General features: G+C 40.1%; 1 protein-coding gene across 3 annotated transcripts in view; it reads right to left on the reverse strand.

Moving 5' to 3' along the window:
- Positions 1–7,853: 7,853 nt before the first annotated feature.
- SHQ1 (SHQ1, H/ACA ribonucleoprotein assembly factor) overlaps positions 7,854–17,352 on the reverse strand; it is a 107,178-nt gene continuing 97,679 nt past the window's right edge. For all 3 annotated transcript variants that reach the window (XM_070738242.1, XM_070738243.1, XM_070738244.1), the window contains one exon: positions 7,854–9,709. In XM_070738242.1, the coding sequence (XP_070594343.1) occupies positions 9,127–9,709 (583 nt within the window). In that variant the 3' untranslated portion in view covers positions 7,854–9,126. The remainder of the gene's footprint in view (positions 9,710–17,352) is intronic.

A 17,352-nucleotide genomic window follows, 5' to 3' on the forward strand; every position in this document is an offset into this window, starting at 1 on the left:
CAATCTTCTATGTTTCTATAATAGAAGCCAACAAAACAAGGTGAAACTAAAAGAGAAAATTATGACAGAAATTCCCGTTTCCTTTCCATTCTTCAACTATGCCTAGCAGGACAAATTCAGCACTGGATGGTTTAAAATGACTCAGCAATAAGGCTGGTACTTGTATGTGTGAGTGTGTGTATTATTATTATTTATTTATTATTTTTTATTAGATTTGTATGCCGCCCCTCTCCGGAGACTCGGAGTGGCTCACAACATGTGTTCATTTCTCCCCCACCACACGTGGGAGAGCTAGTCTCTTCCAGAGACACCTGTGTGAGAGATGCCTTTTCCTGTTCACTACCCTTCCCTCCATCCTGCCCGCTTCCCTGGCCTCAGCTCTGCAGGAACAGATGGGCTAATCATTGTTCTCCTTCCACAGTGAGCCCCCCTGCTGTAGCTGTAAGCCTTCTGCAGTTGTCATACAACAGTGTACAGCAGGCAGAGCTATGTCCAGAAAAACACACACACTCTGGTTGATTCTGGGCTCACGGATGGGGACTCTTTTCTCGCCAATTACTACAAAACTGTGACCAGAAACTCATTATGCCAGTGCTGGGAAGTGGTATGGAGGGAACGGGAGGCCTCTCCAATCTTGGCCAACATCAAGAATATTTAAGGGTGGAATTTATGGGATTAGTTCCTCGTTTGGCTCGCAAGTGATTTATGCTTACAAGTCCCATTAACATTTATGACTCACTGACTGGAACCATCTTTGTATTCATGTTTAATTAGACAGCGCATTGCTCCATCTTGTCCCCCTAGCTTCAAGTGGAACCGTACAATTATCATTCTGTGCAGCCAGACTCCATGCCAGGAGGCTACTTGCTGCTCATTCACACATGAAACAGCATCATCAGGAAGGTGGTATCCTTGTGCAAAACTGCTGCCTGAAGAGCACCCAGACAGCTTTATTGCCTGACGTCTCAGATTCTCAGCTTTTCAATACGGACAGATCGCAGTTCAGCTGCCAAGATGCTAAGCAATCTGTTATTAAAACCGTGGATAGCCAAGTGCCCACTGGCTTCAATTAGGCAGAAGGCTGCACTGCTGTATTGGAGATGCTGCAGGTTTTTTTACTTCAGGAAAACTGACAGGCGTTCAACAGGACTGGAGGATTAAACATGCAATAAGTCTATATTTATAGAGACAAACACAAACGGCATCAAATAATACCACCTAAGGGCAGATAGTCCTTGACATATGGCCAGTCACTTAATAATGGTTTGAAATTACAACCCCTCAAAGGTGTAGAAACAGAAGATTGACGGCAGAAAAAGACCTCATGGTCCATCTAGTCTGCCCTTATACTATTTCCTGTATTTTTATCTTAGGATGGGTATATGTTTATCCCAGGTATGTTTAAATTCAGTTACTGTGGATTTATCAACCACGTTTGCTGGACGTTTGTTCCAAGGATCTACGTACTACTCTTTCAGTAAAATAATATGTTCTCATGTTGCTCTTGATCTTTCCCCCAAATAACTTCAGATTGTGTCCCCTTGTTCTTATATTCACTTTTTTTATGTTTACTTGTATTTACAACCCAGTTCCAATGTATTTATTATTTATGTATTATTAATTTAATTTATATGCTGCCCAACTCCCGGACGACTTACAAGGCAACAACACCTAAAAAGAACAATTTAAAAAGACAGCTTAAAACCCGTTGATAAAATCATGCATATATTTTGCGTCCGGATCAAAGTGATGTAACATTTGATTAATGTCCCCAAGCCTGCTGGCAAAGTCAAGTCTTCATGACTTTCCGGAAGCCAGTAGGGTGGGGGCAGTATGGACCGCAGGAGATAGCTGGTTCCAGAGTTGGTGACGCCACAGAGAAGGCCCTTCCCCCTTGGCCCCACCAGCTGACAGGACCTGGAGAAGACCAATCCTGTGGCCCTTATTGGTCGCTGGGAGTTGTGCGGTACAAGGCAGTCCCGGACATAGTGTGGCCCTAAGTCACGTAGGGCTTTATAGGTCATAACCAATATCTTGAATTGCGTCCAGAAACTGCTTGGGAGCCAATGCAGCTCACGACTGCCCCCTCCCCTTAATGGCTGCCCCCACCTCCCTGTCAGGTGGACATGTCACTGCATTTCAAGTGCTCTATGATCAGTCTACATTTTTATGGCTGTCCAGTGATTTATGACATTTTTGTCAAAAGCCAACATTTACTTTTGGTTTTCAGAAAAAAATGTTTCATACCGAACAATGAGTCCGCTTAATGACTGTGGTGTTCACTTAATAACTACAGCATTCTCTCTACAACCTCCACATTCACTGAAGGACTGCTGCAGAAAAGATTGTAAAATTTGCTGAACCATGTGATAACCATGTGATAAGAGCCGAGGTGGCGCAGGAGGTAGAGTGCAGTACTGCAGGCCACCAAAGCGACTGTAGATCTGCAGGTTCAAATCTCATCACCGGTTCAAGGTTGACTCAACCTTCCATCCTTCCGAGGTGGGTAAAATGAGGACCCGGATTGTGGGGGCAATATGCTGGCTCTGTTAAAAAGTGCTATTGCTAACATGTTGTAAGCCGCCCTGAGTCTAAGAAGGGTGGCATAAAAAAAATGAATAAACAAATAAACAAACAAACTTGCTTTACAACTGTCACAACATATGCAATTTGGCAGGCTTTACTGTGACCATTAATCAAGGACTATCTGTTACGGCATCAGGCTAGAAACCAGGAAATGGGGAGTTCTAGTCCCATCTTGGCCACGGAGTCAGTTGGATTACTTTGGACCAGTCAGTCCACTGAAGATGTTACCTAGCCTGAGAATGAAATGTTTGAAAAGCAACCCACAAGCTTGAAGAACGAACCTTTATCCTCCTAACAGCAGTTCATTTAGCAACAGTTCAAAGTTACAATGGCACTGAAAAAAGTGACTTGCAATTTTTTTAAACAATTGTTGCAACATCCCCATGGTCATATGATCAAAATTGAAATACGTGGCAACTGACTCATATTTGTGAGGGTTTCAAGGTCATGTGACTCCTGTGAGCTGGGATGGCACAGGTTAGAGTGCAGCACTGCAGGATACTTCAGCTAACTACTAGCTGTAGTTCAGCAGTTCAAATCTCACCACCGGCTCAAGGTTGACTCAGCCTTCTATCCTTCCAAGGTGGGTAAAATGAGGATCCAGATTGCTGGGGGCAATATGCTGATTCTGTAAACTGCTTAGAGAGGGTTGTAAAAACATTATGAAGCGGTATATAAGTCTACATGCTATTGCTATTGTGACCTCCTGACTTCAAGCAAAGTCAATGTACTATTGCTATTGGCAAGAAAGGTCATAAAATAGGTCATAAAACAATGGTTTGAAATTACAACCCCTCAAAGGTATAGAAACATAGAAGACTAACGGCAGAAAAAGACCTCATGGTCCATCTAGTCTGCCCTTATACTATTCCCTGTATTTTTATCTTAGGATGGGTATATGTTTATTCCAGGCATGTTTAAATTCAGCTACTGTGGATTTACCAACCACGTCTGCTGGAAGTATGTTCCAAGGATCTACTACTCTTTCAATAAAATAATATTTTCTCATGTTGCTTTTGATCTTTCCCCCAACTAACTTCAGATTGTGTCCCCTTGTTCTTATGTTCACTTTTTTTAATGTTTACTTGTATTTACAACCCAGTTCCAATGTATTTATTATTTATGTATTATCAATTTAATTTATATGCTGCCCAACTCCCGGACGACTTACAAGGCAACAACACCTAAAAAGAATAATTTAAAAAGACAGCTTAAAACCCATTGATAAAATCATGCATATCTTTTGCGTCCGGATCTAACTGATGTAACATTTGATCAATGCCCCCAGGCCTGCTGGCAAAGTCAGGTCTTTATGGTTTTCCGGAAGCCAGTAGGGTGGGGGCAGTATGGACCTCAGGAGATAGCTGGTTCCAGAGTTGGTGATGCCACAGAGAAGGCTCTTCCCCCTTGGCCCCACCAGCTGACAGGACCTGGAGAAGACCAATCCTGTGGCCCTTATCGGTCACTGGGAGCTGTGCGGTACAAGGCAGTCCCGAACATAGTCTGGCTCTAAGTCATGTAGGGCTTTATAGGTGATAAAATAGGTCAAAATTAACTTAACAACTGTTTCACTTAGCAATGAATGAAATGTTGGGCTTGACTGTGGTCATAAATTGAGGACTATGTAATTGTGACTTGTCACTAAGGGACAGAAGCCACTTTTTTTTACACCCCCTGAAATTCCATTTTGCACCTCCTAGGGATGTGGGCACCTCAGATTGGGAATCTACGTTTCTATGTTCATTCTACCCCTTTAAGATTCTTTGGCGGTGTCCTGCCTGATCTGCGAAAGTCCTACCTCCATGGTCCTTTCTACACAGCCAACCCATTTATCTGTCTGACCTGTATTTCCCATTTTCTTTGGCCTTGACGCACACTTTTCAGAACATTTATCTCTCTCATTGATGGCAAACTGCACACTCAAAAGTTACAAATCAATTGCCCTTGGTACATTCATTGCTTATTGAAGCAACCAGAACCTCATCAATGTTACCTTCAGTTCATCCAAAATAACCTCTATATAGATTTCAAGGATAAGAGAGAAAGATTCAAAGTTAAGTAAAAACTAATATATCATGTTACTCTTGCTAGCATTTTAAGAGCGTGGAGTAACACCCCAAAGGCTTTTCTCTCCTGAAAGTTTAGTCCGAATTTACATTAGATAATCTGAACTGACAGGCCTTCTGTTTACACTAAGACATAACTGATTCAGCCCAGTAACTCATTTGAAAGGATTACTGAATTGATTCTCACATAACTTCAGTCTAACCAGTATTCTGCTTTATTGTATAGTCAATTGCCTGACATACTGAGAAGCAAACATAAAGAAAGACTAATTCTGTTGGGGTTCCTTTGCCCCTTCAATAGATCATTAATAATAAACAATGACTCCACTTAGACTATGCAGAGCCCGAGGGGCTATGGCATTCAAAATAAAATAAACCTATTGTTTTCTGTGGTCCTGCTTCACTGACCAATTTGCTCTTTTCTAGAAAAAACTATCACCTCAACTTAGGTCTGCAACTATAAAGTATCAATAAAAGATTCATATTTACTAACATGAGATAGAAAGTTTAACTATTCACTTAACACCCTGGGCTTTTAAAAGCAAACTCGAAGTCACAATATTTTCAGAAGATGCAATTGTTCTGTCACGCCAAACTTAATTCCAGGCAATGGAAATTCATCTGTGTATATTGTGTAACATAACACGGTGTTGTTAATTTATTTTTCCAGGAGAGCCACATTATGTTTTGATCAACCAGCTGATGAAGTGGATTGTAATCTCTGAACATTTAAATCAGGAGTATCAACTGGGTGCGACTGACTCAGGACGGCTGTGTCAGGACAGAACAACTCGCACTGGCTAACTCAACGTGAGGACAGTTCAGTCCATCTGGTGCTGCACTTGCTACTCTCTCTTCAGCCTCAGTGGTGGGGCTCCTGCTGGACCGGGCTGCTACTGCTGGACCTATTACAGCAGTATGAGGTGAAACGGGGCGGGGCTGAGTGTAGCTTATTTGATACCCTGGGCCAGTAATGGTCTGCTGCCCCCACGGGGGGGACAACGACACACACAGTGGGGGTAGTAAGCTTATGCACTATTTATTGGATACTTAATAGGTTTTTTATTGTCCTTCCTTCTTTAGTACCTTAGTATGAACCTTAATTACTTTTAAAATAGGGAATAATTAAATAGTTTTTACCCATAAATTCTCTAATCATTTTAATCATTATCTAGAACTGAACTTTTATAGCAATTAAAGAAAATTGAGCTACTTGCCTAATCTGTTAGCATATTGAACCTTGTGGGTTCAGTACAAATGTTACCGTGCTCCTCAACAAATAATGCTGTCTATCATTTGCACTTTTCGTGGCTATTCAAATAACGTGACTTAATCAACTGAAAAAGAGTCCAAGCACCTATTTGAAAAGTTATCTTGGCCAGTAAGCCACTCCCACCCAGTCACATGACCGGCAAACCACTCCCAGTGGCATGATTGTCAAACCACTCCCATCTGGTCACATGGCCTGCAAGCCACTCCTACCCAGTCACATGACCAGCAAGCCACACCCACAAAATAAGTCATGTCCATAGCGTGGCAGTAAAAATTTTGGAAGCCCATCACTGCCCTGGGCTCACTGCTGGCCAAGGGGCCAACAGCTACAGCTGCTGCCGGGCACCGGCAACCTGTGCACTCGCCATCTGTTTGTGCAACTGGAGAAGCGCCCGATTAGACTGGAGTGGGACAGTCTTTCATCATCTCCAAAGTGGCCCTGTGGACCAGATCTAAACATATTATGGGCAGGATTTGGCCCGTGGGCCTTCAGTTTGACATGTCTTATTTAAATGATCACAAATTAGGGGCCACCAAACTTAAATTTTTGTTAAGAAGCTTTAGGGTTTGGTAGCACTTTGATTTTGTGGAGGAACATGAGATTTGGTCTGAATATACATGTACATGTAGCTTTGTCAGCAATCCTTGGAAGCAGCTATATCTGTTCCTGGATTTGTGCAGCTGTTTTGTGATCTAGGGAAAATTTTATGGTTCAGGTATTGCTAAGAATGCACTTATTTTACATTAATAAATACCAGTAAACAATAATCTCATGTATCTGTTGTGGGAAAATATGAAGACGACCTGAGTAGGAACATCTCCCCCCTCCCCCCATGTGTTAAATAGGAACTGGTGGCATCATAAATGTTATTTCCTTACAAGTACTTTTACAAATATAATAAATGAATATATTTGGAAAGAAAAGCAGTCACTCAAAACAAAGATTGACAATCATCTGATATTTGAGAGGGCTGTGATAATGGGTGGTTAAAAGCCACATTGAAATAGGAATAAGATTTGATGGAGTTTTGAAGGGATTCCGATTTGTGTGTTCTTTTAAAAAAATATTTATATTAAACCTATATTGGGACTTATGTGGAAGATATGTTGCTACATTATGATCTCATAGCATAACTACTTATTATCGTAGAAGCACATTCTAATATTATTTTAAGGAAACACTTGAACATAATATGCTGTTTTCAGAAGCAGCCTTATGCCAAGTCAAAAGCTAGTTCTAGCATTTCATATATTTCTAAAACACAAAGTGAAAGCTGTTGTTTTCTCTGAGGAGTGAACAACCATAAATATCAGGAGTGAGAGTGAAAAAGTCAACCTCTAAAGTCACAACAAAGTCAGACTGAAGCAAGGATTTTGATTATGTAAGGAAAAGGGTGGAATAAAGAGTGTATTTTCATCAATATGGCAGTCAATTCTCAATGAGGAAGCACACTTCATTGCCTGTCACAAAATGGCGGGTTGAAAATGAATAATGGCCACTTATATATACATGATACCCCCAGTTTTATTTTCAAATTTGCACAAGCTAAATATATTGACCTAGCTGGTGCCTTAGGTGCATTTTCTGTATTGTTTATTATATTATCACTAATTACATTGTGAAAAATTGCAAATAATATGAAAAAGTACATATAATTCAGGATGCCAAAGTATGAATACAAATATGCATATTGCGCATCTTGAATGCAAATGAAATAAAAATGCAGCTTTGCCTATTAGTAGCAAAGAATGTAAAAAAACCATGATTAGGGCATATATGAAAAATGTTCACCTCTGCTCTTCAATCACACCCATCTTTTATTAAACCACTGGCATAATTACAACTATATTGTTTCCTACAGTTCAGATCTGCATTCTAGCTAGCGAATCACATTTTCTCCAGCTGAGCCATAGACCGTAGCATAAAGATAATCTACAATCAAATGTTTAATAATCAGCAGTTAAACATATGCTCTATGTTCTAAAATAATATTGCTAAATATAGTCACATCTCACAAACGAGGCTTGATGGATAGAAATCTAACAATTTTACTCTCCATGAGCTTTGATTTTCCAAGCCTACTTTTTAAGTTTTCTAATGTTATTTTTACATTTTTAACAGATTGCTAAAATCTTAGCAAAGAAAGTATGAACCTATTTGTACTTACAATTCTCATTCATCCAAATATATATAAGATAAGGTGGGATTTTTTGAATATATATCCAAAGAGAATACATACCAATTCCTTCTCTTTTTTGTCAGACTCATGTAACTAAAACATATCTTAGCTGTTTTTAATATTGATTTTAGTCAATAATGTTTATATGTATTTCTACAACATTATGAATTCAACCTCAGATACTTGCATATTGATTTCCTCTAAGGTGATGAATAATCATAATAAAATATTTCAATATATATCAAACACACTCTATGATATATCTAAAGCATACACACACAACCTAATTTATGTTCAAATTTTTGATAAGACAATTACATTGCATAATTTGCATAAAATAAATATTGAGAGATATCTGGATTCCAACTTGTGGATTGTTTAAAGAATTGAATTTAGATTGGTTTATATGGAAATATTAACTGAACCCAATCTCTTTCCCATCACTGCCTGCAGTAAGTACCAGTAAATTCCACAACATTTAATACTGGGAAATATTATTGCCATTAATCTGAACAAATATTGAACATGCTACATATAGAGACCAACTTGAAAGTCAAAGATACTACATGCAAATATCTGGACACTACAAGGCTTTTTACTTCTACTCAGGCACAAGCACCTCAAAATAAACAAGATATCAAGCTGTTAACAAAATTAATTTTAAAATACAAAAATAGTTAAGCAAACTTTCCCCCCCAGAAACCAGTAACTTTCTTTCATATTTTATACTTTCCTAATGCAATTAAACTATCTATTGCAATGTTAATATTATAATCTTATCTTAGTATCAACATTAAAATAGACTTGATTACTATTATATATTTAGAACACCTTTATCTTGTGAAGGTCTTGATGAGAGACACCCATATATATATATATTTAAAAATAGTTTTGCTTCCATATGTATTAACAAATTCTCCCTAATTGTTGTCTAAGATGCTTCATCTGTAATACCCAAAACTTTGGAGACACTTCCAAGAAATGTTCTTTTTAATTAGGATCCAGTAAAATGTTCCTTGTAATTAGGATCCTCCAGACTGAGCTGTGCAGCTGGTTTCCCTCTCTTGCGAAGAGCTGCTGCAATCCTGGCCATCATCCCTTAGAGAAGGTGCAGCTTCGGGCATCTCCGTTAGCCTTATTGCTGCCTGCATTTGCTTTCCTAATTCCTCTATCAGTTCTCCCGAAACAGATGTAGACCGTAGAGAAAGCTTTGATTTTTCATTACTACCCTCCAGTGTCAAAGTCCCTGTGTCTTGCCTTAATCCATTATCGTCAATAAGTGGGGCTGTCCTCTCCTCTAGGAGTGTGCATTGCAAAGGATTTATTTTCCCATCTTCACTGGCTGAGGACTCTTGTTCATCCGAATCAGAGACTTCTGTCTCGTATGATGAAGTGCTGCCCGAGTCCTCGGATTCACTGGCATCTTCTTGGGAGGGAGGAGGCAGCTGCTGCTCAGAATCGCCTGCGTCAATAGCTTTTAACTCTTTCTCTTCCTCGTGCACCAGAAGGGCGGCTGTTTCCAGCTCATTTAATTCGAAACCCAAGTCTTCCTTCCTCAGCTTTGCTTTCTGCACGCATTCAGCGAGCGCTGCCAACTTTTTTGACCTGTGGAAGAAAGGAAAGAGCTAGAAATATTCGGTGTTCTGAACGGGGCAAAATGCAAAAAGTGACTAAACCAATACAAATAATACACAAGACAGTAAGTAACATGGGCTCCCATGAGCAGGTTTTCTGAATATTCGTCAACTGAGTGTCAATCATGCTTCTTGTTTGTTTGTTTTTTGGTCTGTCTGATTTATAAAAGCACCTTTCCCCTTAATTCCACGATTGCTAAAATTCTTCAGTAAATTCGGTACTGATGGGATGAAAGGGTTGACAACATTCTTCAGGGGAGGTGAAAGCATTCATGACCAGAGACTCCTTTGACAGCTGCCCAATTGTTAGACTTGGCAGTGGATAATGGGTGAATGGGGCCAAGAAATCTTCTCTTCCTCTCTCCCTTCCCATCGTTCCTCTGATAAACACATATCCCTGTAGACTAGATCAGTGTTTTTCAACCAGTGTGCCGTGAGACATGGTCAGGTGTGACATGGGGAAATTAGACATGGGTCCTCAAACTATGGCCCGCGTGCTGGATACGGCCCACGGAGACCATTTATCCGGCTCGCCGCCAGCCACCTCCATCCGAACATAAACATTCCCCTCACAATTCCTCCAGTTATCAGCGACAGGAAGAGTGGAGGCACTGACCAATCACCATCTAGGATTCATCCCGACCACTAGCGATGAACCAATAGCAGGCCGCCTCTCATCCACACCCAGGAAGGTCCCCGCTCGGGCTGCTGCGTACTTGTCACTGTGTGGCCACAGCGAGTAGTTAAAGCTGCCCCTCCCCCCCATGGTCCCGATTTCTAATCTTGGTCAGGACTGGAGGTAAATGTTGCCACCACTAGATGAAGCCTCAGCTGGTTATGTCTATCCTGATGGTGTATATAATAATATGTACTATGTTAAGAGTGTCATTTTGGTTGGTGGTGTGCCCCAAGATTTTGTAAATGTAAAAAATGTGCCGTGGCTCAAAAAAGGTTGAAAATCACTGGACTAAATTTATTTTGCACTTGATGTGTTTATATAGCCACTCATCTGACACACATACCCCTGGTTGGTGTACAAAGATTAAAAAAACAAAAAACCAACCACACACACACACACACACAAAATAGAACAGAAATAACAAAAAAAAATCAGGAATATTCATTTTAAACTTAAAAACAATAAATCCATGATATTAAAAGCATAATTTGCAGGATGATGAACTCATTTTCAATGTAGCAAAGCAGCCACTTTGCAGGCTTAAGATCCACTTTATCGGTCTTCCTCAGACATGTCTGGTGACAAAGTCATCACGCCAGGTCCTTTTGGAAGGCCAGCAAGGTTGGGGCCAATCTGATCTGAGCAAGAATGATGTTGCAGAGGATGGGTACCACTGCAGAAAAGGCTCTCCTTTTGGATCCTATCAGGCAATACTCCTTCCTGGATGGGGTCAGCAACATGCCCTTTGTGTTAAATCTAGGGGGGCAGGTAGGGATGATTGGGGAGAGGCGGTCTCTCAAATAATCCAGTCCCATGCTATGTAGGGCTTTAGCAGTAATTACCAGCACCATGACTTGAACCCAAAAGCAAATTACTAACCAATACAGTTAGCAGAGCAGAGATGTAAAGTGTACTGAAATAGGTTCCCACATCATTCATTTTGTACCACTGGAGTTTCCAGATGCTCTTCAAGGCCAGTTCCATGTGCATCATGTTACAGTAATACACATGGGAGGTGACAAGGGCATGAGTGAGTGAGTGAGTGAGTGCGGGGTCAACTGGTCTAGGAATAAGAACAAGTGGCATATGACCCAAAGTACAAAGTTCTTCCCAGCCATGATTGCCATTTGTTCAGCAAACATGAGTCATGAGTTCCACAAGGATCACCAGATTGTGCAATGAGTCTATCTGGAGTAGGGCCAAAACTAAAGATGGTAAACTCTCAAGTGCTGGGGTGCCTTAAAGCCACCAGTGTTGAGCTGAAGCCTTTTGTCCCCTATCTAAATCCTCAGGTTGATACTAAGACAAGATCTAAATAGCATTGTTTATTTCACCTGATGTGAAGTATAATGATACATAATCATGATACCTCAAACCATAGCTAAAGATGACCTCTATCAATTGCTTGATGTAGATAAGGTCAAACTCACATTGTCCTCATGCGACGTATTGCAACTGCTTACCCCTTCACTAAACTTGGGATGGATGTGGCCAGTTTGTGACACATCCAGCCTGCGGGTTGCAAGTTTGATACCCCTGATAAACAGGATAGGAGATCTCGGCTGTGTCAGAATAGTTAGAAGAATAAAATATAAAGTATCATTCTCTCCCACTGCTCTTAATCAGGATCAAAGACCAAGTCATATTTTCAGGATTAAAGGCAGCATTCCTCTGAAAAATAAGTGATATGTTTTAGCTGAGAGAAGATTACTTCTGCATGTCCTACCGTAGCAGCAGAATTGCTGACTAGCAGGTCTTTATAAAATGCTTCACAGACTCTAATCATTGTATTGTTTTATTTAATTATTTTTAATGTATTGGATTTCTATATTGTCCATCACAATTTGGTGACTCTGGGCAATTTTTTACAATACTGTAAAGCAAAAGTTAAAAAGTATTTAAAAGGGTAAAAAAACAACAAAAACCCCCAATTAAAATAAAATAAAAATCTATAAATTAAAATTAAAAAGATGATGGTAGCTTGGCGGAGCTTCTTCCTCTATCTCATCAGCCTCCTTCAATATAGCGGACTCCTGTGGGGTAGCAGGACAAAAAGAAAACACAAGTTTTTGGACTCTTCCAGAAAGCCATGGGGGAGGGGCGGAGATCTCATCTTTGAAAGGAGACTATTCCAAAAGGCTCTTCTCCTGCACCCCTCTCGTTGAAATTCTTTGGCTGATGGGGACTGAAGTAGGCCCCTTCCACTGGAATGAGTGGGATAGGTTAACCACATATCCTGCGGTTCTTGCCTGCCATTTTCCCTTAACCATGTAGATAATAAAAGGCTGCATTTTATTTGTTATCTGGAGAAGTATGAATTGAACAAACGGAAAAGATATTTCTAAAATAGTAGGGAAAAAAGAGCTACTTCGAGATACAAACCCGGTGTTTAAGATTTTTTTGCCTCTTCCGAACTATTTTCACCTTATGAACCCAAGCCGCCGCCACTGGGATGACCTGCCTCCGGACTTCCGTTGCCAGCCGAAGCGTTGGGATTCCCCCGAGCCTCCTTTTGCTGGGAATCCCCGCCTCTGGATCCCCTTCATTTTTGCCGGTGCAGCTTTGAATCCCAGCGAGGGGAGCCTCAGGGAAATCCCAGCAACGCAAGAATGGGTACTTCGGCTGGCAACGGAAGTCCGGAGGTGGGGTTTCCCAGCGAGGGGAGCCTCAGGGAAATCCCAGCAGCGCAAGAACGGGCGGGGATTCCCAGCGGCGCAAGGCAAAAGGGGTGAGTTTTGGGATTGCATGCAAAAAAGGTCAATATCACAACTTCAAATTATGTTTGAGAGGGTCCTGGCAACAAATGCCCAACACCCTATTATACAAGCTTCACATGATTCCTGTATATTTAGTGACAGAAGATCAAGTTGCACTTTCAGAGTGAATACAGTATATATATTTCTTTCAAAAAATGCATGGTGGTTTGAATTTTAATCCTAAATCAACTTTCTACTGACAATGGCAGTCTTGTGTCTGGATTAAATGGTAGCTTGTTCTTCCTCATCCATGTGTCACTGAGTTTAGACAATGCTTCCTTAAGAGTAGCTGGAAAGCAGAAACAGATCATGCCAAGTTCTGAATGATCACCCTTAGCATTTCTTGTAGCTGTTGAAGAGACAAGTTAGAACCTGGTGTGATATTAGAGGTCAGGAATCCAGGCTTATATAGTAAACCTGCAGCGCTGTGCTCAATATCCAATCCTTCCTGACAATCCTGAAGGATAGTCATAATAACAAAAGTTGTGAGCAGTTCGAGAGAATTAGCAAGTCTGCATTTATGGCATCACAGTACTTATCTTGGTTGAAAGCCCAGCTGAAATGGATCCAGATAGCACATTTAAGCACCTTTACTGGTGGAAGCAATCTCTGCCAAGACCATTATTCACTCAGCAAATGTAAACTGTGGTCTTCTTTACTTCCAACGTCAACTCCCAGTAACAAAAGTTAACAACGGATTTTCCTTTCCACATCAACTAGCCCAGCAGCCAATCTGGACATCTCTAACCTCCAGACAGCAAAGGAAGGGAATAAGCATAAGAACTGTGGTGGTGCAGGGGTTGGAATGCAATATTGCAGGCTAATTCTGCTGACTGCTAACAGTTCGATTCTCACAGGCTTAAAGTTGATTCAGCCTTCCGAGGTCAGTAAAATGAGGACCCAGATTGCTGGGGGAAATATGTTGACTGCATAAACTGCTTAGAGTGGGATGTACAACACTATGAAGCGATATATAAATCCAAGTGCTATTGTTATTGTTATAAATGATTGCTAGTAGTGGGAGACAGAATCTCAGGAATGCCAAAGAAAGGAAGAAAGATTTCATTATAAATTAAAATTCTTCAGCCTCCCTTAGAAGCATAGCATAATTAGAGACCGTGGAAATATGCTTCTTAAAGGGCCCCCAAAGAAGAATGTTAATTTGGGCCAATGACATCTCTATTTTTATACATGCTTGGAAATGTACTTCCTCCTTTTCCTGTTTACATTTTTGGTCACATTCATTTCAGCCATGTCATTGCTTCAGTTTGGTAAAAAGCCTGTGAATACAGACACATGCAAACTGTTCAAATTTTAAAAAAGAAATGGCTCTTGCCTCTTTATCACTCTCACTGGGTAGGAACAACAGTCACAATTAGCATCTCTCCCTGTCAGCGTAGTATGAATGGCATGTTTGAAGGCATGCCGATTGTATAGATGAACAGATGCAAGTGAGAGTTGTTTAGAATCTTTCCCCAGTTTATGAAAGCCACCTGCTTGTTAAATAAAAAAAAATGTATAGTCTGTACACTTATTTAAATACCTTGTCTCTATAGCTAACTATGTCATACAGAAACAAAATGTGTTAATTGGATTAAGGGAAACTGAACTGAAATTTCTATGTGTTTTTTTTCCCTTAAAATACTCTAGAGAATTCAAGTCTATTTGAACGCTTTTAAATATTTTTTTAAAATAGACAATATTTAGGGAATATAGAAGGGCAAGGGCAGATCCTTCAGCATAATTATCATCATTATCTGCCGCCAATTCTCCAGGCCTGCAACAGCTGTTTCTCCAGGCTCTGGTTCCTCAGATTCTTTTAAGTGGCAGCATTAGGAATTTGAACCTAGCATGTCCTCTCCACACTTAGCTGCTGAGCTACCACCTTTCTCTTAATAGTCTTATAATTGGGGTTGAACATTCTGCTGGAACATGTTTTCAGAGACTGCATTGCCCCCTGGAATGAAGATAATTTAGAAAGGGCTGAGAACATTTAAAAAAAAACCAAACCCACAGTTGCCATCCAGTTGTCTCCATCCTTTCCACACACTTTTAAATAAAATTCCTTTAGGAGATTAAGAAATGCTCTCTGTGTTATACTGAGTAATTATCCCTCCTGGGAACTAGAATATAAAGATCTTTAAAGTCATTCGGCTGAGAGAACAAGCACTTTTAACTTTTGCCTCACAGGAGTTGTGTATTACATTATCAGCTGCTCGCTCTGGTGTCACTGTGTCATGCCTCGCAGGTTAGTAGACTTTGGCAGAGGAAATGAAACCCAATCAGTTACAGCGGGATTTATTGCAGACCTGCTGTTGCAGGAAGTGGTGAAAAGTTGATTGATAGCCTGAGAAAAAAAGAAAACTATGCTGCAAAAACAAAATAAAACCCGAACAAAAAACTACAACTAAAACAAAAAATGCCAGCATGTGTCTGCTATTCACGCCTGATTTCCTTTTCATCCTTACTCTCATTCTTGCTCATTTCATGCAATACTATTTTTTTATTCTCTTCTTTGTAAAATATATATATTTACATACACCCAAGACCCCCACAAATCAACCAGAACATAATATATTTAACCTACCAACATTGTAGGCATTTTTATATCGTTTAATTATATATGACAGGACAGTTGACTTCTCTTGATTATGGTCTCTATTTTAAACCCCTCAATCGCAAGATTTAATAAATATCCAACTTATTTATATCACTTGTATGCCGCCCCTTTCCGTGGACTCGGGGCGGCTCACAACACAGTAAAACAATTCATGACAAATCTAATAATATACAATTTAAAATTTAAAATAGTTAAAAAAACCCATTTTTAAGCAGACATACCTACAAACATACCATACATAAATTATATAGGCCCGGGGTAGATATCTCAATTCCCCCATGCCTGACGACAAAGGTGGGTTTTGAGGAGTTTACGAAAGGCAAGGAGGGTAGGGGCAGTTCTAATCTCTGGGGGGAGCTGGTTCCAGAGAGTCGGGGTGAACCAAAAGGTGAATACAAGGGTCCCAGAAAACTCCTAGTGCCAACAACTTAAATACATTAACAGAGACTGATAAATGAAACAATTAGCATAAGTTTGGATCAATGTCCTTTTCCATGTTTCCACGCATTTCATATTCCACTAAATTGGAGCTGGCCCAGTTTTAACTGAATCTATAATTGTACAATCTACAGCCCTACTGTAGGGCTAGTGTTTTGTATTCTTTGGTTATTCTAGAAATGGACTGATATAAGCTTGCTATTTGTCAGTTATCTATCTGACTACGTAGAAAAATAAACTTCCCATGACCTATATGCTATTTAAGCTCCTTATAACCTTAGTGAGATATACGATATTGTTATTATTTATTAAAGACTTTTTTTGACACATTAAAAATCAGTTGCAAATCAGTTGCAGATTCCTTTTAAAGAGAATTTTAAAAATACTGGTGCTTTGCTGTAATCTCTTTGTTTCCTCAGCATTAAAGATGGAGATCTATTCAAGTATTTAAACTCTAGTGTGCACAAAGAAACCTTGGAACAGCAGCCGTTCCTTTCAAAAGACAAACATTCATGTTATCAGAATGAATATTACATATGTTTGGCTGACAGCCAGATCAGCAAACTTCATAACATCAGGAGCATTATAAGCACTTCACAATCCTGGCGAGGAGCCAGGCAAACGTATGACTCATTCAAACAAGACACTGGTGTTTATTTTTAAAGATACAGACATAATCCCTTGTCTTCCATTTGTGCTGCAAATCACAGCCCTGACATCTTATCAAAAGCAAGGATATAACATGCACTCTGCTCAGAAAACAAGCGCAACAGGCAGAAATATCCTGTCACATGGGTACCTCCAACATATCTCTCTTTTCCTGACAAACAAGAGCAAGTAAAACAGGCCTTTTTCAAACAAATTCAGCCACAAAGTCAAGAGGATGACAAATACATGCCATCTGAGGAAGACAGTTACATTACCAAGAACCATTCCTGGGAAGGAGAAACCTCGCCTGAACAAACTTCAACCTATTCAGGGGCTTCTTGGTGTTGGGCATATGAAGGAAGAAGCCTGGCTGAGTTTGGATATAAATCCTGGTAATTAAAGCCCCAAATCTGTGTAGGTTGGGGCTGATTTGGCATGGCTTTTCTCTGGAAATATTTTTCAGCATCCTGGTC

This window comes from Erythrolamprus reginae, chromosome 2 (assembly GCF_031021105.1).
Source record: "Erythrolamprus reginae isolate rEryReg1 chromosome 2, rEryReg1.hap1, whole genome shotgun sequence".
Classification (NCBI taxonomy): domain Eukaryota; kingdom Metazoa; phylum Chordata; class Lepidosauria; order Squamata; family Dipsadidae; genus Erythrolamprus; species Erythrolamprus reginae.